Below are 26130 nucleotides of genomic sequence, written 5' to 3' on the forward strand. Positions count from 1 at the left end.
TATAAACGGAGTAAAATTCATTTTAGTGTACCAAAACGAGTAGTAACTAATAGGTACACAATACTATTTGAAATAGTTTAGCTCCAATAGATAAATTACATCAGTTCTTAATATCTGGCAGAAATACACTCCAGATATAATATAATTGTTATGATGTTCCGTTATAATTTTATTGCAGTTTATTATTGTTTTATATTCTCGAGTTTCCAACGTTTAATTAAGTTGTTAGTACGATTTCAGATTTCATTTCACATTCTTTGAACTTGTTTTACACTAATGAAAACAATTTCACTTTTCATAACATAATTAAATTGAGTATTTATTAATGAATAACGAACGCGTTCAAGAATTTCCAGTTACAAATGTAGATACGAGGTCATTTTTAAGTTAAATCTTTTTGGTCCGAAATTTAGAATGAATTTATCATAAACACCATAATAAATAAGTAGTATGAAGACACTCTTTTTCTTTTTATGTTAAAAGAATTTCACCGAAAATATATTTGACAGCGGAACGCTCGCGGAATGAATGCTACAGGTGTTTGTTTATTGTGATGATGCTGATGGTCAAAACCACGCCGTGGATCTCCCCACAGAATTGATTTCAACACAGAAACGTTAAAAACCCCATTATCTGATCACTTTTCCACTGAAGCACTTCAATTTTACGTCTCAACGAAATATGGCGCCCGACGGAAAACCGATTTAAAATATATAAACGCATTAAAATTACACTGAATCTAAGTAAAGGCACTATTATGACCGTTAAAATGATACAGAAACTAATTCAAGTCACTATAATGACCATTATAACTTAAAAACACATAATCTCAATTTCAGAAAAACTGTTTATTTTTTCCGAAATTCCACTTTTTTAACACTGAATTTCCAAAAACATTATTTAGAATTGAAAATGGCGCACAGCAATAGAAATCATCACTTTCATTTAAGAAAAATATAATATCAGATAAAACTTACGGGACGACTTTTTATTGCACAAGGAAGAACAACACTCCATGATTTTTGAAGCGCGAATGAGGAGCGCGGGTCTATCCGCGCAGCACCGCTCAGCTCGACGCGATGCGAGTGACGTGCCGGAGGTGTCTCGTATGATTGTAAACAATTCACTGTCGAGCGATTTCCCCGCGAATTCCGTGAACTCTGACATTGAGAGTGTTTTACAGCGAGAAAATATACAGCCAATCGGAGCCCGGAATTATTACGCCGACTCAAAATCAGTATTTCTGATTGGGCAGGCTCTGTTGCAGCTCTCATTTATCGACGATTGCAAAGGTCGTAAGCGACACTTTTGGTGATAATGAGTTTTAGCTACTGTTAAACTCGCCAGGTTTTCCTTTGAATGTTTTATACCATTTTTTTACAAAATCCAGTGTTGTGATCCGTTGGTCTGGTAAGTAACTATTTGGTCCAATAATTAGGGGACATTACATTTTATGTAGAGTCTTTTAGTAACAGAAGTTGAAATTGATTTTTTTAACGTAATTTATAATTACGTATCGATAATTAAGGGGACCTGCAGAGTCGTGGCAGCACTGCTGCTTGCTGACAAGATCGAAACCATACCTTGAAAGTCCCTTTCCGTGTCAGGATTCAGGAACCGACCCTACCAATGATATAATTCTAATACATAAAAAAGAAGATACCTCATAGCCCTGACAAAGTTGAAGCGTGCGTAGGTACAATAAAATACTGATGACGAGCTTAAAGTGCAGTGGTACTATACCAGACTGTCATATTAATACCTTCTTTCACCACATGAGCAAGGTTTTTTTTTATTTGAGGATATTATTACAGTTTCTAAGGTGATGACCAGTAAAATTTCAGGGTTATAATAATAAATAAATAATAATAATTTATTTCATAGCCAAACTTAAACTTAATTACAAAAACAAAGTTAACAAGCATAGATGTAAGTTATATATATGCATGAATAATATGTCCCCTGATACTCAAACTAGGTAAAAACCTGTAAGATGAGGATCAGTCATCAGGGTTCGGCAACCATTTGAAGTTTAGAACACATATCTACTGAGTTTGGTGGAGGCTTTTAAGGAGAGCTGTCGGCACGTGCCCCTCGCGAAATGAATCAGCGCCGCTAACACATTTATCTCCGCAAATAGCCGGGGCCGCCGGCTCTCGCTCCAATTTAGATCCACTTGCCGATATCGACGCCACACTCATATGTTTTTTATATACAGGGTGTCCGGAATTCTCGATCAACACCATCTCAACACACGAAATAATCTCCTGAAGGGCTAGTACGGGGCATATTTAAGACGTGACAAAAGTTTTGCATCACCGTCACTCACATCGCGCAGCCTCAAGAGTGAGCGCGACGGAGAACTTTCACGTCTTATTAGCGCCCTGTGCTACATGGCCTGAGTTACATATTATAGGACTATAGGTATTAAAAATGTGAGAGAGTGAGCGAAAGTCGAGTGAGTGAATTTTCCCTCTGTGATTTCCCCTGCTAGTCAATATTTTGAGTTAACAAAGTCAATTAAAAATTTTATTTGAATCATATCCATACTCCCATTCCCTATTGGATTTAAACAATTGCCAACAAAGTAACTGTCAAATATGACATATCCTCGTGTTTACATTATTATTATACATATAAATTAGGTATCTACCTATATAATATTGAGCTGTCTGGCGGCCCTGATCATAAAATAGTGGTTTAGAATAACGAATTGTGTGAGTTTGTACAGGCATGATTTTGAATAGCGGTATATACATAATATCCTTTATACATAATGTCTGCGCACTACGCATTACTTTAGTACTTATGCATATACAAATTTTTAGAAAAAAATATATTTCGGCAATATAAAATATATAGGTACTTATACTCTGTCCATTATATTATTGGTTTTTAGACATTCTAAATCCCATACATATATGACGGCTGCAAAGGAAAACCAACTTTACTTACCAGACATAAGGAAACGTCTAAAATACAATAACATAGTGGAAGCAAAATAATAATTATGTCTTCCTAGACATATTTTCTTCACGCTTTTCACATCACTTCATTCACTCGGTCTTCTACAATGCCATACTCCTACATACAAACTTTCACACAATCCATGCATTTCAGTTAGAATGGTAACTACTTGTTAGAGACAGTGTGTGTTTGTGTGTGTCTGTGTGAACCATAACCAGTAGTGCTTAGTTGTCATTTTACTAAGCTAGCCGGATGTAGAGTCCGTTAAGTAACCGTGCCAATACCGAAAATAGTTTAGTCTGAACAAGCCCTTATGTCGTATCAAGCATGACAGCTACAGTATATTATAAATTTTGTTGGTTTTAATTTAAAAGTGCATACGACTTTAAACCAATCTTTGAGTTAACTACTGAAAAAAACGGCGAGGCAACAATTATTCGTTGTAATTTACGACATTGACTTCTTCTATTCATTCGGGGCTACCAATTAAAGTAAAAAAAAAACGCCCATCTTTTAACCGTTGCAAAGGTTTAAGCTCCTCTTATGTGCAGTCTCCATCCAAGGGAAGTGAAACTCATATACTAGTTAGCCTGTTCATGATTTACTCCAGCGGAATACACTGCAAATGTGAATTCAGTGACCGCACGGGTGGAAACCGCAGCCATCGAGCACGCATTTAGAATTTACACATGCATTAACTTAATTAACACTACGTACCTTTATTGGAATTATTGTCATTTCACTAACAACGATTGTTGCTCGTTAGGATACATGGTGCCTGAAACAAATGAAAATTCTCGATTAGTTTCGTGATATTGTGTACAATTATGTGTAAGTTCTGAATGAAGAAAATATATTGATTAGTATTGGAAAATAGGTATGTGTAACCCAGAGATGTAACTTTATTAGTCATTACATTTATATGTATATTCGCTGTTTAAAGTTCGCAATCCAACGCTTTTAATACCTCTACAAGACGCCTTTTTCTCAAGTTGTGTCCAATTCTTGATGGTGACGAATTGCCGCGGAATCTCCACAGACACATCCGGTTCCTTCCTATGCCGAGACAGCTGGTCAGTGGACATCCGCCTTTATGGTTTATTCTCTACAAAATACTATGGACGACGCGTTTATATGCATTTGTGCGAATTTACCCTGTTTAAAGGTTACGCGATGATGAGAAATCACGGCACCTACTTTTAATAACCTTTTAGAAAAAACGCTTGTAACGTGCAAGTTCGCAGCGTGTTTAATAACTTAGATATTTCTCCGCTCTGCAGTCGTGCGTTCAAGGGTCTACGTGGCAATGATAGCCAACTTCACTTACCGTTCTTACAGACATAAAGTCAAAACGGCAATGTACCAATAGCAAATTCCCAAATTAAACCAAACCCTTCTTGAATGGTGTAAAATTTCCACTAAGCTCTCAGTCACCAAAAAGATAGATAGTTTTGCTATAAAATATTATACATATAGAAAATGACTTCGCCGTTAGCAGTTCGCAACTTTATTTTTTTTAAATGAGCCGAGTTCCCGACTGACCTAGAGTCCGCACCACCACTGAAATCCTATAGCCACGGCGCTGTACTCAACGTATTATTATTTAATCTTTGGTCTGCACTCACTCATAGAAGTAAATGTCTAATGATATGATAGGCAGATTAGTTCTGTATATTGCCGTAAGACTTAGTGGTGGCGTGGACTCTAGACCGCACATCTGCTGTCAACTATCTGTCAACTGGTTGTGGGTGTTGGTATACTAATTGACTCGTTGGTCGCAGCAATTCTGCTGCAGTGGGGTTACCACAACCGAACATTAGCAATCAACAATCCTTAGGGCTCAGCCACAGCTTTCAGCGGTGCGGGATGAGGTGCGGCGTGAGGGGCGGCGGGCGGTGCGGATTGCGGTGGTATGCCACAGCACATATTTGTTTTGGTCGCGCGTTGGCTAGTCCGTCCACTTGATGCCGCCGCGCGCGCCGCTTTGAGCTGTGGCCGCCTCGATACTCTCTAGTACATTTGTTTCGCTCGCACACCGCGCCGCCCGCCGCCGCCGCGCACCGCGCACGTCAACCCGCGCCGCTAGCCGCGCCGCATTTCGCGCCGCGGCTAGCTGTGGCATACTTCGTACGTTGTCTAGCGTTTGTTTTCGGCGCTCACCGCTAGCCGCGCCGCTCGCCGCGCCGCACGCCGCGCCGCAATTGGCTGTGGCCAGGGGGTTAAGGCCTGGGTCTCCTATTTACGCCGAGGGGCGCGTCCAGCGTCACGCCGTAGGCCGCGTCACAATGCTCACTATAGAAATGTACTGATGCGGTCTCCCTCACACGCCGACGTTGGCGCGTAGATGTAGTGAGCATCGTGACGCGGCCTACGGCGTGGCGCTGGACGCGACCTGCGGCGCGTAATAGGGGACCGGGCCTAAGCAGTTTTGCTCAGACTGATTTTGGCAGAGCGACGTCTTATGGATTTTTAATTGCTAATGTGTCGGTGGTACGGTAGCAGGTCCGAAATGTGGCATGAAATATAATTCAAGAGTCTTGATTCTATGTTATCCCGGGATGAACCCTGAATTGTATACATACTTAGTATGGTAGTTTGATCGGTAAAAAAAAGAAAATGATGCAACATGAAAAAAACGCCAGCTTTAATTATTAATTAAATTGATACTGGTATTGAAAAACGCACAGCACAATTTCATTTAAAATCCGAATTTAATATGTATTTCTACAAAGTATTTTGACTATTATGAACATTGCTACAACAAATGTCACAAATGTAATAAATACATGCAAACGAGGTAGTAATTAAACCGCGTGCCCTTCAAAACTATGTAGTTGAATACAACACACCTGCGAAGCAATGCTTTTAATGAAGTAAAATTAGTTCGAAACAGAATTATTTCAAAAACGAAATGTCCATGAAATATTTCGCCTCGTCGTTAGGTACAGACAAGTTTCGCAAATGAGTTTATTACTGCACTTTCACCTTCATGAAATGCGCTCCAGTTAATTTTAATGTGGTTACTAAAACAAGGTTTTGAGGTAAATTTGTTTTCCGCAGTTGAAGTACAAAGCTTTCAGTTAATAGTATTAAGTTTAATTTAATTTTACACTATTAAGCACTCGTTTAATGAAAATTGATTATTGGGGTTGTGATGACCGGATTGTGAAGTGGTTAACCGTGACTGCTATTCTGAAGCTCCCGTGTTCTATCCCCGGCCGGAGTTGACATTTATTTAAAGACAAACATTAAAAGTTTGGGTTCTTGTTTGTGATAACTGATATCTCCAACAAACCTTCGAAGCGAAGAGATTTAGGCAATATCCTCTCGGAAAATTCATCCCCTTCTATGGATTATCGAGGAACATGTCGATTCCATCAGCAGAATATATTTGAATAACATCCATCTTTGTTATTTGTTTTCTACGTTTGGCTACAATGTTTACTGAAAATTTGTTTTAAATGCGGCTGATCGGGGGAACTTTTGAGCAAACAACGTGGAATGAAATCAAATACCACTTTCAACTGATTGGTGTAATATTTATTATTATTTAATTGTATCGTATTTGTTTTGATTTTAATGGACTTATCTACTAAAGATTACTCTTAACCTTAACAAACTTGACTCTATAAAAAACATTGTCTTAAAAATAATGACTTAGCAGTTAGCAACAAACATTTCAACTAAGTAAATTTTCCGTAACAATTTATTTTTGTCTAATAAGTAAAAAATACAAGTAGTAATTTTAACCTAGTATAGCTAAATCTTCACATAATATTCAAACATCTTTATTCAGGAGACGTCGAATCCGACGCTTGTGTCTTTGTTGCATTGCACCTATTTTTCCTTATTTAACAGACAACATTATGTGTAACCTCTCGAAGGGTAGTCAATCATAAGTACGTGACTTGCAAGCTATCCATGCTATAGGTACAAATTTAAGGTACATACATTCCTACTTATGTCTTAGGTAACGAGCCGCATCGTCTTTATATAATTAGACAGACACGCTTAAGGTATGCATACCTACTATGTAACTAGATTTAAAAGCCTTTTCGACTAGTTCATCCGAAATTAAGCTTTTTATTGGGTTTGTTGTTGTTGTTGCAGTGTTTTATGCAGTAAGATAACAATGAAGTCTTGTCTTGGTTATCTTACTGCATAAAACACTGCAACAACAACAACAAACCCAATAAAAACGTTCGCAGCGACCCTAGCGGTTGCACGTGGAACTTTTTTGTAAAAGAATATTTTCCACATAAAAATATACATGAGGTTTACAAACGCGCTTTTAAAGAATAAATTCAATAACATGTGTTCTAGATAGATGGCGTTAGTATATTTTTATAGAGTTAGGCCGGGCGTGTTTGTTGTTTTGATGATGTCTTCACTCTTTTCTCTTTGACTTAGGTAAAGCCGTGGTGGCGCAACTGATAAAATCACGTGGAAGTACTTATGTCCCTTGATCTCATCCTTTTATCGTGAGGGTTCAAATTTTGGCTCACCATGCCCCATTGAATTCTTTTCTAATAAGAAATTTATATTAATTCATACCACACGGTTTGCGGAAAATCATAATTAAGAAGCCTGCATATCTACATAGCTTTAACTAATCCAGAAGGGCTAGCACAGGGCGCTATTAAGACGTGACCAAAGTTCTCCGTCGCGCTCGCTCTTGAGGCTGCGCGATGTGAGTGAGCGCGATGCAAAACTTTTGTCACGTCTTATGTGCGCCCCGTGTTAGCCCTTCAGATTTATGTGAACACACTTACTCGCAGTGGACAAGCATGGTGGGAAATTATTCAAATTAGGTAGGCAGTTGACACATAATAGGACCATTTCTAACTATGGTCCACGCTGTAAGTAACTATGCACAAAAGTCTGAATCGAGAAATCCAGAATCAGGTACAATTAAGAATTATTGTTACACTCACGAGCAATGAAAAAGTACTACTCGTAGTGACATAGGGTCGATGGTAGATGGATTTTTGTAGTTGCTCGTGAAACACTAGTGTTCTTAATTTAATCTTCATTTATATACTGTCAAAATTGCAAGTTACAACACTTACAACTTACAATACACATTTTGTATTAATGATGTTTATTCACAGTTGAAATATTTGAGCTAAAATTAACTGAAATTCTAGTCTTATTGGCAGGCAAGTGGAAAATGATTTCAGCATTACTGATAATAATGGTAATCCGCAGATTAACAGTTACGTTAATAAGGTGTTTGGTTCATTTTACTATAGAATAGGCTGTCTGAATATTGAAAGTGGTAATTGATATCGTATTTGGATATTCTATACGCAAATTGAAATACTCGTACAAACAAATAACCATTTTATTGTTTTGGTGGTTTCAACCGTGAAGAGTAATTTAATTACTGAATGTTTATGAAATCTATTTTGCAAATATTATATTTTGTATTTTCAAATGTAGGCCGAAAGTTGCCATTTTATGCCTTTCTCATATAATTACTAATCATCAGGACAAATGTGTATTTGTTCTGTTATACGTTAATAAAGGTATAAAAATTCTTGCACTGATCTTCTAAAAGAGCCAACTTTGAATGTTATATTATAATACTACGAGCTACAGTATTCGTAGCTGCGTAGCAACGTAGCCGCGTAGCGTCGTCGTAGCTTCGTAGGTGTAGCGTTGTATCGTAGTGTCGTAGCACTTAGCTTTTTTTATAGCAATGCAGCTTGGCATAAATCATTGTATTGCTATAATTTTATAAAATTAATTAGACTCGAACTCAGGTCATACTCGAAATCTATTATTTGTTACAGTTTAATTGCTTTGCCTTGAGAGGAAGATCTAGTTGTCTCTAACCGTATCCGTCCGTTCACCTTGCGATTTTGAAAGTACTTCATCATCGCGTTGCCGATAAAGTCCCCTTCAGTAGAATCGAAGTCATGACTTACGGCACTCCATCAAGTGCTTACGCCGACCAACACTTGCCCGCTGACAGCCGACTAGTGTAGCGATCGACCCACTCGATTAAGTTCAGATTACGTCTCCACTCGGAATCGATCAAAGAATGGGAGGTTACTATGCACTTAGGTCAACACAGACCGCTAGTCTAATATGCAAGGGTCGTTATCAACTTCGATTAGTCCGCGTGTTAGAAAGTTAGTTAACTTTTGAAGTGATTATATCTGTGTGTGTGATTCATAGCCGCACGCGAGCAAACTTTGTCGTCGCGCGAATTTAGTCAAGTATTTTGAATCGACGCGTCCCGACAGCGGCTAGATGCAACTTGATAGCGGTAAATTTTGATTACAAACATTCGAAACTACTTAGTTATGTCTGCAACAACTGTTTCACCTCACAACTAATGCTACCGCAATGTTAAGAGGCTTAATAATTGTTTGAATAGCAACTGTAGTGGAGCATCCTCGCCGTGAAACGTATAGTTGTTGTAATTTACAAAAAGTTGAGCAAACCCGCGTTGCTTCGGGTTAATATAAAGTTTTTTAATTAGTCAGCAAACAAGAATCCCCGTGATCAAGTTAGGAATGATAACTGCAATAAAAAGACTAATTAATGAATTTAAAAAAGAACATTGTGAAACTTTCGCTTTCTGTTAAAAACGTTTCAAAATGAATTATACGGTATTTTCTGTGTGTTTTATGTGATGTTTAGCGTGGTTATAGATAGGCAATTGTTTTTGTCTTTTGTCTGGTTGTCGTTTATCTATAGTTTGTGTTAGTGTAGGTTTATCAGCTTTCCGGAAACCAATAATACAGGCACTGTTTAGTTTTGGGTCAGTTGACGAGTGTGAGATTTCTGAACATAATATTGTTATTCAACAGAAAGCACGTTTCGAGTAGAATACTGTCCATAGTAATATCTTCATACATGATGGTCACGGGTCATATCATGTTTAATCTTATGACTCGCGAGCGTCCAACATCCTCCAAAATTTGGATGATTGCCAACACGATTTCGAGTGTTTAATAATTTAGCTATAATATAATAATTAATATTTATACAAGTAATGTTTTGTGTTATTAATTAACCTTTAATATTTACCTACACTTTTGATTTATGGAATTTCATCTTTCTGATTGAATATCCTTCCTAAAATTGAATATTTATCTTATCTTATCTTATCTTTATTAAACAAAACTTTAACCTACGAAAATATACTTACAGCCTAAGAACAATCTACAATAGGCATATACGATGCTGAAAACCCCAGGTTCGATTCTGGCCGAGGCAAGGCCTAGCTTTTGTTTGTATGGCCGCGTGTGAGATGTCCCCACAATACATATTTACGTTTATTGATCACCCTCCAAAGACATACAATAGATACCCCTTTCGAAAATAGAGTAGTAAGCTAGTAAGTACTAATTTTTATACTTAATGTAAATGTGAAAATCAATATTAGCTATTCGCTAGTTTCCGTTATATTTCGTAAATAGACTCGATCGATTTGGCTAATTTTGCTTTCTAATTATTGGTTTAAGTCGAGGGAAAACTGTTTTGAATAATAAGTCGAAATTACGGTCGTATTAATCGCATGTACTTTTACATGATCTGAAGGATTAAAGCATAAAACGCAGTAGTTAAGACATTATTTACAAAATATAAATAAAGCGTAATACTTACTTAAGTCACTTTAAAACATTTTAGTTTGGCTTTGAGAACATAAAATTAAATCAAACTTCAATGTCCCAGCGGCACTGTAAAGCAAAAAATCTGCAAATTGTGCTCGCTATTTTATTTGCAGAAGTGATATCGGATTTACTCGTAAAGCTGAAACAGTATTCTTCTCTTAACATTTTCAAATTCAAACGGATTTAATTTTCAACATTTCATGCAGGTGAAAAAGGATAACGCTAAACTCTTTCCGTTTACATTTTTATTACTTTTTTCAATGTTGTCTCGAAAAGGAGTACCTAAGGGTGTTTGTTCACCAGACATGAGCAATCCTGCGTTGCTATGGATGGAACGTTTGATATCGACCAATTATTATTTATTAAAGTATAGACTATTATTAGTATATCATAATACTAATAATAATATGCTAATATTAGTCTATGATTAAAGTATACATACATAATTTATTTTGGTTTAAATTTCTTGTCCCACAAAACTGTTTATTATACAGTTTGTTTGTAGGTTCCGATTCTCTTTAATTTACTGTTGTATAAAACTAATTGTGTAGGTAATATAATAATGTAAATGGGTATTTTGTTATACTTAATCTTAATCATATTCCTTGGTCCATATGCACTAGTGGAATTTCTTTCACATCTTCATAGCATAACTGTATATCACATATCTGTTGGCAAGGCACCCTAGTATAATATGAACTACTGTTTAAACAATAAAATCTATCAATTTGTACTAATTACCAACTTAGAACAACTTGGAGACCGGTGTAGCAATATGAATTGATGAATTACATAAATAATATATGGGAAAGTATATGACTTGATTTGTATTTAAACACATAAATGATGACGAAACTGCAATATAACATTCCACTTTCTGCCTCAGTAACATTAAAATTAATATTGGAAAGGTACTGCATTTATAATTCAGGTCTGGAAGTACCTTGGCCTTTTTTGTTTTGGTTTAAATGAGCGGCGACTGTCACGCCTCTATCACGAATTAAAGGAACTACTTGCGACCCTAGCGACACCTAGAGAAAAATAGCAGAACTTTTACGCCAGATTACATAATATAATTTTTGCCTAGTTATTCTGTATTTGTTATGAAAAATCTGTTCCAACATAACTGATATTATACAAAGGCATATTCTGGAAATAAGAAATTTCTTCATACTAAAGTGTACACTTTTGAAAACATAGGTGGCGTTGTTTCTGCTTGAACAAACTTATCAAACCCTCAGAACAAAACATTTAATATTAAATCAGTTTACGACCGGATAACGCAATGGTTAGTGACTCTGGATACTGTTCCAATCCCGGGCCGAGACAGATTTTTTTTAAGATAAACTTTAGGTAGGTAAATCGTGTTTTTTGCAATGTGTGTGTTCTGTAATATACCTATCCAGTATATTTTTATTTAGACCTCAAACACACGTGAATTTTATTTTTATTTTTAATTTTTTTACATTGCAACTTTGCCATTTTTATAACTTTTTATCAAGCTGTTTTATTTTTAATGTTAAATTTAACAAAAAGGCTTCATACGCAGCATTAAATATCGTGAAAACATTTTTGAAACCTTCGTGGGAATTGATCCTATTTCCCAGTTACGTAACGTTCATTTCAACTTTCCGGTTTGTGTCAGTGTACCTACTACGAGATTACTGTAAACATTATCGGATACCTATGACTTTGAAAGCTGTTGCCGCTACACGGGATCGTTATCGACGTAGACAAACCTCATCATATCGCGATTTGTCATAAGTACGACGTCGATAACGTATCCGTGTAGCGGCCGCTGGGCTCTTTGCGGAAGATTTTATATATTAACTCGTTTAGAATTACATCCAACTCGTATGTTAAATTTCACATCTTTCGGATGTGCTCTTTAACCAGGGACACCCTGTATATTCTCTTTGGCCATAATCATTCATCAAAGGCGAACGTCGACGAGGTCTTTATTTCAGGGAAGTCAAAATAAATGTCATTCAAGAAGTAATTATTAAATATATTTTGAATATGAAAATCATTGTCAAAACAAGTGCGCGATAGATACACAGACCCAGCTATTTAAAGTCTGGCAGTATATAATATACTATGAGAAAATCTAGATAGAGTGGGATTTTTTTAAGCATCGCATTAGAAAGAAAGGGCTAGCCACATGAGGGATGTACCTTTATTTCAGTAAAATATGGTATCAGTATTTCAGGTACTTCTCCTACATAGTGGCCCGTGGAATAAAACTCATGTCTTTAAAACTATACCATTCGCATACTCACTCCTTAAAGCCAACTGGTGCTTTTCGTTGACCTAGAAACCCAAAATTCGTGCCAAATTTTATCTCAATGCTATAAGCACCAAATAAAATATAAGTATGTAGGTAATTGAATAATACGGAACCATACGAGTAGGTCAGTCCTTACACCAACCGTTAAAAGTACTACAATACTTTATACGACTAGAAATTAAACTTACTTGTAACCAATTTTGATGAAACAAGTCACAGTCACTTTAATTCAAAGTAGAATTCTGGATACCTGATGCCGAAAATTTTAAAAATATTGTTTAATTCCCCTGTAGTGTAACGTATACTTTAAAATGCATTATTAAATAAACGTAAAACTTTAAAATAGGCCAACATGGAAATACATAAGTATTTTATGAAATAAAAATAGCACACATTCTAACCTTAAACGCGCACTCACTCCGTTCCGCTGCCGCGGGCACACACTCACAACTTCCTAAAGGTCCGTGAAAACCTAAGCCTACAAGGATCACAACTCCAAATCAAATAACAAAAAACAAGTGCAAACCATTTCACCCGGACAAATTCTTGAGCAATTGCACTGAGCACTCGCCTTAACCGAACACGGCCACTGTAAAGTGGACGCTTGTACTGTGGCAATTGGAGTTGAATCGGCGTGTACACTCGGGGCCTGGGCCTTTGCGTTAAACAGCACGTTGGCTTAATGTCAAACTGGGGCCTTAACTGTACAGCAGGGGATGAGCAGCAGCGGCGCATGCGCGCAGCCTCGCGGAAACTTTCACATAACCAGTACCTACTAAGGTTGTTTTTAACAGCATGCGGATTTCATCACGCGGTATGGCCCCGCACGCGTATTCATTGTAACGCGTGAAATATATGGGGTGCAATCCCGCGAGAGTGATGAATACCGCATGCGGTTAAAAACAGTCATACAAGTATTTATTGTAATGCGTGGAATACGCACGCGGGACGCGGGAAAGGCGGGCGATCCCGCATGCTTGATGAAATCCGCATGCTATTAAAAACACCCTAAATAGTTGTAGAAAACAATACTTGCGGGTGTCACGTTTGCGGGTCAATCCCGCGTGCGTGATAAAGTCCGCACCATATTAAAAACACCCTAAGTAGAAAATAACAGCCCGGAAATAATCGCCCTAACGTGCGCGTATTGTGTTTGCACTGTGCGGGAAAACCTTGGTAGGAGTAGCACCTTGTGCCGAGTTCAGTGTGTCATGTCATTAATGACTGCCCAGCCTGCCCAGTCATCTGTAGGCTTGAAGGCGTAGAATATAATAGAAAAGGTCTGTATGCTCACCAAAATAACAAAACAGACAAAGATTATTATTGATATTAACGGTGAAAGATTTACCAAGTTATTATAGTGTTTCATATAGCAAACGATTATAGTTTTCAGAATGAGTTCACCTGCATGATAGGTATGCAAGTAACACGTATGCAATTCAGTACATTTTCCGCCCTAGACTATATAACGAAGATGGCATCGGATGAGGTCCAAACGAATTAAAAGTAATTGGTATTCAGTAGTTCCATCGTCTGTCGCAGCGCTGGGTTGCAAAAAAAAATAAATTTTGCTTTCTTCTAGGAAGGAATTTAGACTGAAACCTCCTTTACATGTTCAGATCGAGTAGAATTGTGTGTGTTAAATAATATCTGTAGTACCGAGCACAATGACATAATGTACAGTTGCCACACAATTTTACATCTGCAACTTAGCATAGTCATTTTTAAATCATTGAGATTATTAATATTTTTTTACTATCTCTCTCACCTCTTTAGCATAGAAAATTTCAGGTTGACCTTTTACTTTCTTATATAAAAGTTGCGCTTTTTTAATTAACTGTACAAAGAAAATAGACAGTGTTTTAACTTTATTTCCTTGCCATCCTCCTGTAAAACTATGACGCTAGGCCACCTCCAGTACTTAAGTAATTCGACGTCGCCAGTAAGCCTCTTTAATATTTATTGCAGTTCTTAGAATGAAAATAGGGTTTCTTTTCTCAATAACAATTTCGCTGTGTCAACAATGAGTTAAGTCTGGAGCTTCCTCCATTGTGTTGTGTGTCCAGAGCTTTGTGCTTCGTCGTGAGCGGTCACTTGTTTGAAATAAACACAGTGCCCGGTAGTAACCGACTTGGTATGAAACGACCCCTTCAAGTTGAAACAGAAAGTTGACGTCGCAACAATGGTCGACTTCGGAATGCCTCATCAAAATATTTTGGTGGAAAATATGAGCAGCCTTTTCATGAACTCTTGCTTGAAATGTTTCCTGGTTTATATAGGACTAAATTGGGCATTAGTTTATTATGGTGGGCCGAAGCGCATTCATTTTGAACGGCTACACCTAAACTAAGAACACTTACGTGTATATCCAAGTTACCACACAAACTACAACAACAAACAACTACAAACCTCTAATTGGTCGATCCGTTTCCTATCTGCATGGCTAATGCACCAATTCAGTCTATGAGCTTAATACACAGTTTTTAGGAATCGTGACCAATAGCGCTTTTGGGAACGCCACAGCACCGCTACTTGGTTGTTAAAACATACTAACTAAATAACCAAACCAAAGTTAAAAACCCCGACATACATCACTAAAAGTGCTGATTTTTTAAAATATGGCTTAGAAAAATCGGGGTAGCATTACCTTTAACCCAAAAAAATAAATCAAGAATCGGTGCAGCCGTTTGAAAGCTACGCTACCTCAGACAGATACACAGTAACTTTTTCTAATTTATAACACCCCTGTTTTTCGTCAAGGGTTTAAAGTTAAAACAACATAGCCTCTAAATATTCCATTGCAGGGCATGAGCCTCGTCCATTACTGTCACTGCCATTGTCTCCACGCTTGCCTCCGAGGTAACAAACAACCCAAACATTTAACACACAAGACCTGCGAATCCATCCGATCGTCACGAGATATTAGTCATCATCAATGGGTCTCTAGGGGCCTGGAATCTGATGCGGCGTGTGTAGCGAATGCAGTGGGCACAACTTGGACCATTGTGCGGTCCTTGCGGCTACAGACTACGATGTCGGGTTAGTTGAGACTTAATTGGCAATCTGTTCATACGTATACTACATACATGCGCATAGCTCGAAGCTGAATTGGATTGCAATGGAGTGGAATGGGAGAGATTATATTTTTCATTTGCAATACACATTCTTGTTGTTATGAGATTGTTTGACCCTCCCGGTCGAGGTGGGTTTTGACTGTTAAATGATTTGTTGGTAGCACGCGAAGTATTGTATTACATGGAATTTGCTTATTTCTTACCTTTAGGTACAACCAAAGTAGCCTAGTAAAAAAAACTACAAAAATGTACAACATACAAAATAATTATGGCCATGAAAAGAGCTTTCGAACGCCATATTTACGTCTAGTCGTTATTGTGGGTACCCACGTTCCGCCGGTCAAACTTTCATTTAATATTTTTAACTGGAAAAAAACACAAGTTTTTTTTTAATAGTCTAGCCCACCTAAAAACATTTCAATTACATTCGTGTCGGCTAAAATTATTTGATTTTTTTAACTATAGGTACAACCTACCTTTTGATAGTAGATATCTATCAGTTGTTTTACGGAGAAACACATGGATATTACATTAAATAAGTATATAATATAATAATTTGAATTTGAAATACTTATCAAAATCACCTCGCAGAAAATTTCAATTACATCCAGGATCAGTTATAATAATCAGATATCAAGATATAACAAGTAGATTTTAATTTCTCATTCTCTTTTTATTTATAATATTTGTGCGACCACCCCTTTACAAAATCTATCATTCAATCTAAAGTTGCCTGGAAGAGATCGTTCTACCGGTAGGGCCGACTACTATGCCCCAGTTCTAATATCTAGTGTCACCTGAACTATCTTATGTGCGAGCGTAATCCATAGTGCTACAGCTAGCCACCTAGCCGGCTACAATTAATATTCCCTTCACTACATCTTAATAGATACCTTACACGGTATCAGGCGTGCGGCGAGACTGGAGACAGACGACCCGCAGACAAAGGCGGCGTCGCGCTGTCTCCATCACCCAGCCACTTCTCAGAAGCTCCAGTCAAGTGGCTCAAGGACAGCACAAAGTAAACAGTAAACACAGGCAACAAGGTCCATTGTGCGGTTATCGCCACGGAAGATGTTACATTATTATACCGAACCACCTGAATATGCAGTTTACGGATACGGATAATATTGGCAATAATTCCCCGGTTTTCACTACACGATGCAATATTCAGCACGTAATGGGGAGAATCGAAGTGTGTGTTGTTAAGTAAAAAGGATTAACTCGGAATTAATCAGAAAGCTCGACGTTGGCTCGTGGTGGAAAAGAGGATTATTATACAACTTCGATTTAAAAATGGCTTGTATTTTATTTATTGAACGTTTTGTTGAAATTCGTATACTCACAGGTGTTTTATTTATCTTCTGCTTATCGTGCTTGCATTGATGTTAATAATATTATATTCGTAAATGCGTTAAGAATAATTTTTAAATGTATGTAAACAGGGATAACATCAAATATTTTTTGTGCTAAACAATTGTTTCGAACGCTAAGTGCATTGTACTCATTCCGAAACGGCGATACGGCTCGCGATCTATTACTTGATCTTGCTTGCGAGTCACCTGTGACTACCCCATCGGGGATAACAATCGTGAATCATAATACATATGCATACAAATATCTAAGCGGCTTTGGGAAAGCTTATGATTCCTAGCAAGTTTATAGAATATAAGCCGCTTATGGGATATAAACATGAAGCAACTTATATGAAACAGGCCTGTACTGTACTCAGTCTTTACTTGATGCTCTTTTTCATTTAATTTAAGTTAAACTGATGTTTTTATAGTAATGAACACCTTTTTATTAAGCTTTGTTTAATTTAGATATTGATAATTATACAATCAGGCTTACTTCGTTACAAAATAACGTGAGATTCAAAACAGATGCCGTGTATGTATAACGCTTAACCGTATTAATCCTGTGACTGTAAATTTTCTCATAAATCCATATTTGACGGTTAAAAATTAAAAGAATATTAAGGAAATAGAAGAAGAATGAAGAATGAATAGAAGAAGGAAATACAAAAATCATAAATAATCATAAAACTTTATTAAACCGTAAACGTTTAAATTCACACTCACTTGTTAGTAAGACATTAGAGAGTGTGATCTGCAAATTCCAAATTGTAATCAATTACTCAATCGACGACAAACACGTCCAGAATCCACATTTCAATTTCGGCAGACGGCTCGGCGATTATTCGCAAATTAATTAATAGCTGCATACGCTTCAGTTGATTTCAGTTTGAAACGTTAAATTTACGTGCTAAATATCTCAAAGCAGGTAGAAAAGCAACGATGTGGAAGCTGACAGACTTTAAATACAAGCGTTGGATTGGATTCAGATGATTCGATTTTAGAATTTGCGTGCGATGCATTTGATCGGCTAATTGCATCGTCGCCGCCTGGCAATTATGAGGCTTACGGTTCCACCGGGTAATCGAATTTCCTCGGATCCCCAACGCGTCATGTCCCGTTAAGGTTGGGGGTCTACATCACCTCACATGTAGCTTGTCGTAACTGCGAATACCTTTTAATACAGGTTAAAATAAGCTTTCAGTATTCAATGTGGTTAAATATTATTCTCTTTTTTTTCATTATTTAAGTTAGTTGTATTACTACTACACTGACAGGCAATGAAAAAGTTCAATTGAGAAAATCACCAAATTACTCCTAAACGAAAAAAACTGACTTAATGACGCCTTCTGCAATATTTAAGTACATGAAACGATGCATCAGACAGAATATTACAAACTAAAAACGTAAATATTTTGTTCAAATTTTCCATTAAATGTTTAAAAAGATTTGGGATTTAGTGTCTGCATTTTGTAAGTGGAACTGTTTCTTTGCACGTTAGTGTATTATAAAAAGTAGTATATGGCAGATAATTTATTTTGACACATTTCCAAAAACTAAATAACATAATTCTTATAACTATAACTAACTAACAAACACTAAACTAGAAAGAAAATGCTAGCCAGATTATATACTAGTAGTATAGTATACCAGTAGTATATTGATATAAACTTTGATTAGGGATACAATTTAGTTTTACAATCTCATCGTATTGTATTAAAAGCATTGATTTGCGAGTGTGCCTACTTAATTGCTTAGTGTATTATTTTATACGCCAATACATCAATATTATTAATTCATAGTCCGGAGATACCTAGTATGTAGGTACTCGGAAAAATCTGCCATGCAATAAAATTGTAGCTCAGGTCATCATTCGCAAAAATGATCTACAAAACCAAAAATTGGTCACGAGCTATCGGATAAACCGGATATCTCGCTACGAGTAGACCAGAAAACAGAAAAAGGCAATATCACATTTTGTCCGCGAAGTCTGCGAAATAAACCCGGGCATTTCTGTTGCCAAACTTTTCAACTTTAGAAATGGCTGGTAAAATTGCAGTCCTATTCTATGACGCGAGCGTGCAGAGACAAATTGGCGTGAGAACTACAGGACTAACTTTTTGATAGGTTTATTTAGCTAAGAGTAAAAAGTGTATTTTCCCATTTACGAGTGCGGATTTTCCCATAAACTTTTATGAGTTGCTGAAATTCGTGATGCGTGCATTTTAGCTATTACTTATCTTAATTCATAGGTAAACACTGGTTTCATCTGAGCCTAATTTATTATCTTAACATAAAATTAAAGATGCCTAGAGGCTTATGAGGTCTTTACCATCTTAATGTAAGTACATAATAATTATGTACATTAAGATGTAAAATATTATTAGTATATTTTATAGTATATCTCTAATTCGATACTGAAACTAAAACCAATTTGTTATTAAGTAACGGTCCATTTTATCCTTAGTAGAATACTTCATCATCTTCATCTACAGCCCGTAATCGAGCACTGCTGCGCGGAGGCCTCTTCATTTCTATAATATGAGGAGAACCGAGCAGAGGACCCATTACAGGCATCCCGCCTAAGGTCGTTCACCTGGGTTTCATCATAAGGTTAGTCTGGTCGTTCGTAGTATCCACTAGAGAACGAGAGCAATTCACAATATCATCAAAAACTCAGCACTAGACAAAACCGCGATGGGGCAGCATGCCGAAAATCTCATTCAAATATGAAGCGCAATAAAAGCCATTACGCGTTTGGAAATTCTGAAGTGCAAAATTCAAATTGGAAATCGCCTCAATAACTATCCCACTTAATTACGGATAGTGAAGGCGACGCGACCGGTCGTGGTTTTCACCAGAATTTCACAGTCCAAATAAGGGGAGGTTCAGCTGAATTTGAACATTCACGGGATTTAATTACTATTTGACATTTGCACTAGTGCAGCGGTCCGACACGCAATATTATTTATTACATTTTCAAAATAAAAAAGGAAAACAATCTGAATTAATATTTTACTAATAAAACGTTGTAACCTTGAAATTGCTAATCTCACTTCACGTCTCAGAAGTAGCTATCCGTAACTTATCAGATTATCACTGACCCAGTAAACCAAAGACATGGTTAAAGGTTAAAGACTTATTATGATATACCCACGCAATTATAATTAGTATTTCTAATTATGTATCAATCTTATCGGATCATGGGAGGATCTTGACCTTTATAGTATCCTATTCTATTCTCTGCGGTAGTGTAAGTAATAGGTAGCTTTGTAAATATCCTCAAGGTCTTGCCACTACCCTGGTCCACAGAGGGTGAATTAATTCACACAAAATATGCACGGTTTCTGACAATGTTTTCCTTCATCGTAAGAGCGATGCGATGTACCTAGGCCAAATTCATTATAAGGAGCACCCATATCAATTAGCAGAACACAAATAAACTTTATATACAAGAAACCTAGTAGTAGACTGTATCATTTTTTTACGGTGAAACGGCGAATATGTCATGTTACTTAAAGTAACGAAAGGACAGTGGGAAATATGTATTACAAAACAAACAAAAAAATCTCAATTTAGTTGTCCGATGTTAACCAAAACCTGAATGACATGGAAACAGTTGACAAAGTCTATCATTGGACTCGGAAATTGGAAAGCCATGATGATGACGTGCAATTTTGCCGCCACAACAGATTTGATAGCCGATTTGACCATGCTGCCGAAAGGTTCGTAAACGAAGGCCCTTTGCTGCCTTGTCATTCATTGAGGTGGTCTTTTAGCTACAACAACAACACATTGAGAAACATACTCACTGTTTTGTTGCACATTGTTATTATTTAGGTTTTCACAAAGGCTCAATTATTCTTTAGCTTTATGCAGTAATACCTGTATAGTATGGGCTGTTTTTTTTATTATTTGCAATATCATTTTCGTAACGCAGCGGAGAGATTTTCAGTAAAAGGGATTGTTGTTTAATGATTTCGTGGAAAATTTTCAATTGGGTTTTATTTATTCTGTCCATACGAAAATATTTAATAATTTTCGGTATTTCTTGAAATTGCTATGAAATATCGAGAATTATTAATATTCTGAGTAGCCGCTACATTTTTTCGAATTAAGGTTTTAACGATAATTATTTCACCCAAATACATAAAGGTAATCTGAGGTTGAAATTCAAAGTAGTTAATTTATTTACAGAGCTCTGCCCTACTCATACTTTCTACTTAATGCAACAAAACAAATTAAAAATAAACTTCAAAGGAACGTCTTGGTGAAAGCAAAAAAAGTAAGATTGTGAAGAAAATCGGAAACTTTTCTGCAGCTTGGGCCATCTTGTTGGAACTAGAATGGAAGTCAGACGTAGCTAAGTTATGTTCTGTGTCTCGCTGTCGCGTTTTTTTTTGGGTTACACCGCCGCTGTGCCGTCTGAGTTTCAAATAAAAATTCTACGAAGAAAATGCTGGTTAAAAAAACTTTAGATACTGTGTCGGTCAATCGACACAAGATATTAATAACAACAGTGGAAAATGATTGTTTCCGTTGTTGATTTCGAAATGGCGGTGACAATGAATGGAACTGTTCTTATATTTTACTTCAGTAGTTAGCGATTCGATAGGGCTATGCTCGGCGTATCTCTACGTGATCGAATCAGAAATTAACAGATCCGTAGAAGAACCAAAGTAACCGACATAGCCTATTCGAGTCAGTAAGCTGAAATGGCAGTGGGCCGGACACATTGCTCGAAGGTCTAATGGTCGGTGGAGCAGAAGAGTCCTAGAGTGGAGACCACGTACCGGCAAGCGCAGCGTTGGGCGGCCCCCCGCGAGATGGACGGACGATATATAGTCAAGTCCGCGGGGAAGCACTGGATGCGGGCCGCCTCCGATCGGAAAAGGTGGAAAACATTGGGGAGGCCTATGTTCAGCAGTGGACGTCCTATGGCTGAGATGATGATGATGATGAGGTAGCGATTCCTTAATTCTAGTATAGAAGATCGCGTCACTTAATCCTCCTACGAGCTAAAAGGCGAAGCTAAACTCTCGGACAAATACTGCTTTCGTTTATAAATTTCGAAGTGCATGGCTTTCTTTTCATACAGCTGACCAGGTATGTTATAAAAGAATAATCCTGGAGACCTTATGATTGAATCTATCCATTGATGGCATAAAAGTGCACGATGTATTTTGTCCGGATTTTACCGGCTAAACTCTGTACCGTCGGCGTCGCTTATAACTTATTTTCTAACAACATTGCAGAGTTTTGTGCCCTTTCATGCGGTATTTTTTACTTTTATGAATGTAGGTGAAACTCTGTGAAATCATAAAATTTTCAACACGTTTATAAAAAACAAATCAAAGTACGAACTAGCAGAAACTAGGAACGCTCCTTGTACCTAGCGTTATCAAAAATAATCACCATTTTATTTTTAGCTTCCGAACTGCTAGAAAAGAATCTCATGCATCATATCGTACGCCTCATGGCTAATCAATATGAAGATGTTATCAAATTATTATGGTATCAACTATTTCACAAAAATTACACATGGATTTCTATTACAAGCCAATAGCGTGTTTACCCTAAGTGATTACCGATTTGGTGCTACGTGGATCTAATTACTTTTTACGGTTTAGTTGCCAAGTTCTCTTTTGATGTTATAAGCATAATATTGAGAACACAAGATGTTTCGCATTCGCAGTTTCGAGATATTATCTTCCAAATAAGAGGCTCATTCTTCAAAAAATAAAATATTCAGGGATATTTTCATTTACTTTTATATAAGTTAAAGACGCTCAGCCTTCAAGACGCTCCCAAAGGTTAAATCAACCAAAGAGAATAAAAATGTACGATTTTGATGACGTCAACGACTGCACGGAAGCAAATGACGTCATTAAAATCGTCGAAGAGCCGATCTTAACATTTTTTAAATAAATTTACGAGAGCAGTAAAAAAAAAATATTCAAAATAGTGTCTCAAATTCGGACATACTTCAATTTAAAATTATAAAAACAATCACCATAAAGTTACTTAAAATACCGAATTATGTATGTTCGTCTTGCTCGCGTCTTATCGTAACAGTGCCTGCTAAGACAGACCGGCCACAAATAAAATATTGCAGACAACAACAAAACAGTCAACAAAAAATCGGAAAAAGATCGATTTTTAAAACACTTTCATTAAAGTCAGTAGTGGTGCCTGAGCAAGGCAGATTTTCAGTTTGCATTGCATGCAATAAAAACGAATGTTTGTATATTTTTTCTTCATTTTGTTTACACAGTTTCACGGGTCTAGAGAAGTGGAGTGTTGATCAACGACCCACGCTGCTCGCGCTCTCTCTTTTACTGAATTTCCGTCAATGCAGGTTTTATTACTTTGAAAATATACGGTGACATTTATTTCACGTTATTGTTGGTACGGCACATTAAAATAACACAAATGTATTGCATAATATTTTCAATAAAAGAAGCAAATAATTTATTTTCACAGTTTTTTATTACCTTATTGTTATGTTTCGATTTTAGTTTATTGCATACTCGTGCATATACAGGATAGCCAAGTAAATCGTGGTCCAAACGAAGTAGGTGATAGAGGCTGTCCAGCAATTGTATTAATTCTTTTAAAGCATGCCGCCAGCAAAAAAAATAGTATTACGACACGGGTTTCTTATTCTTACGGTTATTCTGTTAAAGAACAATAAATTATTTTACACATGACCAAACAGTTCAATAACTTTTTTATGAATAACAGGGTTAGTAATTTGACAGAGATGATGGTATCTTCTATGTATGGTATGACCCTATGGACCATGACTTATATGGTCACCCTGAATGTGTTCCCTTTTTGCAACATTCTGTATATCTGTACTGTACAACTATACAAATACATTTGCTCTTGAAAACTCGAGTTAACATTGAAATAAATTCTATCTCTTAACCCAACAATAAATAAGCAAAAAAATCATCATCATTGAAAATAAAAATAAAAATGTGTAAGTTTTTGACCGGTACTTACAGTTTGAAATATGGAAATGATAGATATAAAATGAAATACATGTATCAAGAAAATATCGGCTGAATTTTCACAGTTATATTTAAATTGATAATATCAGTGAGGTGTTTATGTAAAAAATGGTCGTAAGCTCTTCCGTGAATTTCAAAACCTACTTATCTGTTACTTATGTACCTAATTACAAACAATACTTTTTATTAATCATCGGCATTTAAGAGAGTCAACTTTAATTTCTTACTTAATTCTTATGTAATTATGTGTTACAATAATAATACCATAATAATATTTTATTAAGAACCCACTGTAATATATACTTATCTTTTTCATTTTCAGACGTTGTTTTCATAACAATAAGTATAATGATAATATTTAATTCACAAACATTTTCGGCACTGAATAGTCTTGAAAAAGGGACAAAATCACTATCATCAGTTCAACCGCCAAGTATATTTGCTAACTCTAATTACACTCCAAGCATTAGAGGTATATTACCGAGAATGAACGAGGTCACAGGTCTTGCAGTAAATTTTACGGTAACAGATACAAATACTAGCCTTGAAGATAACGCTGATATTTTTATTAGTACATTAGGCTTCAATTCTACAAAATCGAATACTGAATCCAAAAAAATCCCGATAACGATGATGAAGAAAGTTCTAGACTTCAGGAAATCAGACGCGACGCCAGAGTTTCCCTTAGAAAAGGCAAATAAAAACCATAATGATACAATGGTAACATCAGAACTAAAACAAGGAGAAAATCTTAAGTTGATTTGTGGTAGCAGAGCTCACATCTGTGACAGCAAAGCCCATCCGAAAGTTTGTGCAATGAAAGTAAAAAATGGTATTGAAGACTTCAGAGACTTTGAAAATTCGTGCTATTTATACTTAGCGAACATGTGTGACTATCCCAACGACGCTTATTACATCGTCACGGCTGGTACGTGTTCAAATCACTTGCTCACAAGAAGAACGAATGTTGAGACCGTGGCGGACACAAATACTAGTCTTCACGACTCAGATTACTACACAGATGATAATTCAACGGAGACACACGACAATGTTACAAAGACAGCATTGAGAGACGCGTCAATAAAAAAAGAATCAAAAGTTTCCCTGCCATGTCGTCACAAATGTCCGCTGAGCTGCACTGATGCTTATTTACCGGTGTGCATAAACGTCAACTCTAAGTTGAAGTTTAAGTTTTACACTTTCCAGAGTCATTGCAAAATGGATCTGTATATGTGCACCCAGTGGGAGCTGGAGTTCGCAGATCGCAAGTTTCATGGTACTTCCAATTTGGATTATACACGCTGTGCTGCTAACGAATTCATTCGGTTTGCTCGTTTTTCCGAAGTGGCGTCTTCGATGTCGCACTACGGCTGGCTAGAGGGGGATCAGCGCTTCAGTGCAATATTGCCGATAAACGACCGGATCGCGCTCACCGGCAAGCAGAGATATAGACCCAGAGACCACGTGAGGGTAAAGGGCAAATAAAATTAGTTAGCTTTGTCACAGATTTCATGTTAGGTGTCTGTTACATTACTGCATCACTTTCAATATTAGTGTAGGTAATTCTAAAATTCACACTTTTTATACATTTTGGCTGATAATGTACGGTGGCCTGCGCCTAAAAGTATACAGGCGGAGTTTTTAAAATAGCGATCTCAAGCTCGCATGCTGCTCAAGCACATCCACATAAACACCACTGCTACACAGATCACACACAACACGTCCCCGGATTTATAACAGATGTAGCTGGTCCCTTCATCATCAGGGATCGCTATTTTAAAAACTCCGCCTGTATACTTTTAG

At 36.8% G+C, this 26130-nt stretch overlaps 2 protein-coding genes across 12 annotated transcripts in view; one reads left to right on the forward strand and one right to left on the reverse strand.

Moving 5' to 3' along the window:
• Positions 1-26130, reverse strand: part of LOC105392050 (glucose transporter type 1) — an 86245-nt gene that overhangs the window by 37770 nt on the left and 22345 nt on the right. For 10 of the 11 annotated variants that reach the window (XM_048632741.1, XM_048632742.1, XM_048632736.1 and 7 more), the window contains exon 2: positions 3685-3745. The gene's annotated coding sequence lies outside the window, so the exon portion shown is untranslated. Of the gene's footprint in view, positions 1-3684; positions 3746-13283; positions 13529-26130 lie in introns of those variants that run through there. The other variant, XM_048632732.1, reaches the window with a different exon arrangement.
• LOC125491239 lies at positions 22263-25956 on the forward strand. The gene has a single exon (XM_048632744.1). The coding sequence runs from the start codon at positions 24676-24678 to the stop codon at positions 25810-25812; it is 1137 nt and encodes a 378-aa protein (XP_048488701.1). The 5' UTR covers positions 22263-24675; the 3' UTR covers positions 25813-25956.

This window comes from Plutella xylostella, chromosome Z (assembly GCF_932276165.1).
Source record: "Plutella xylostella chromosome Z, ilPluXylo3.1, whole genome shotgun sequence".
Classification (NCBI taxonomy): domain Eukaryota; kingdom Metazoa; phylum Arthropoda; class Insecta; order Lepidoptera; family Plutellidae; genus Plutella; species Plutella xylostella.

Excerpts from the sequence above, each read along its gene's own strand:
- LOC125491239 (XM_048632744.1), top strand. The coding sequence starts at position 24,676 with ATGATAATATTTAATTCACAAACATTTTCGGCACTGAATAGTCTTGAA.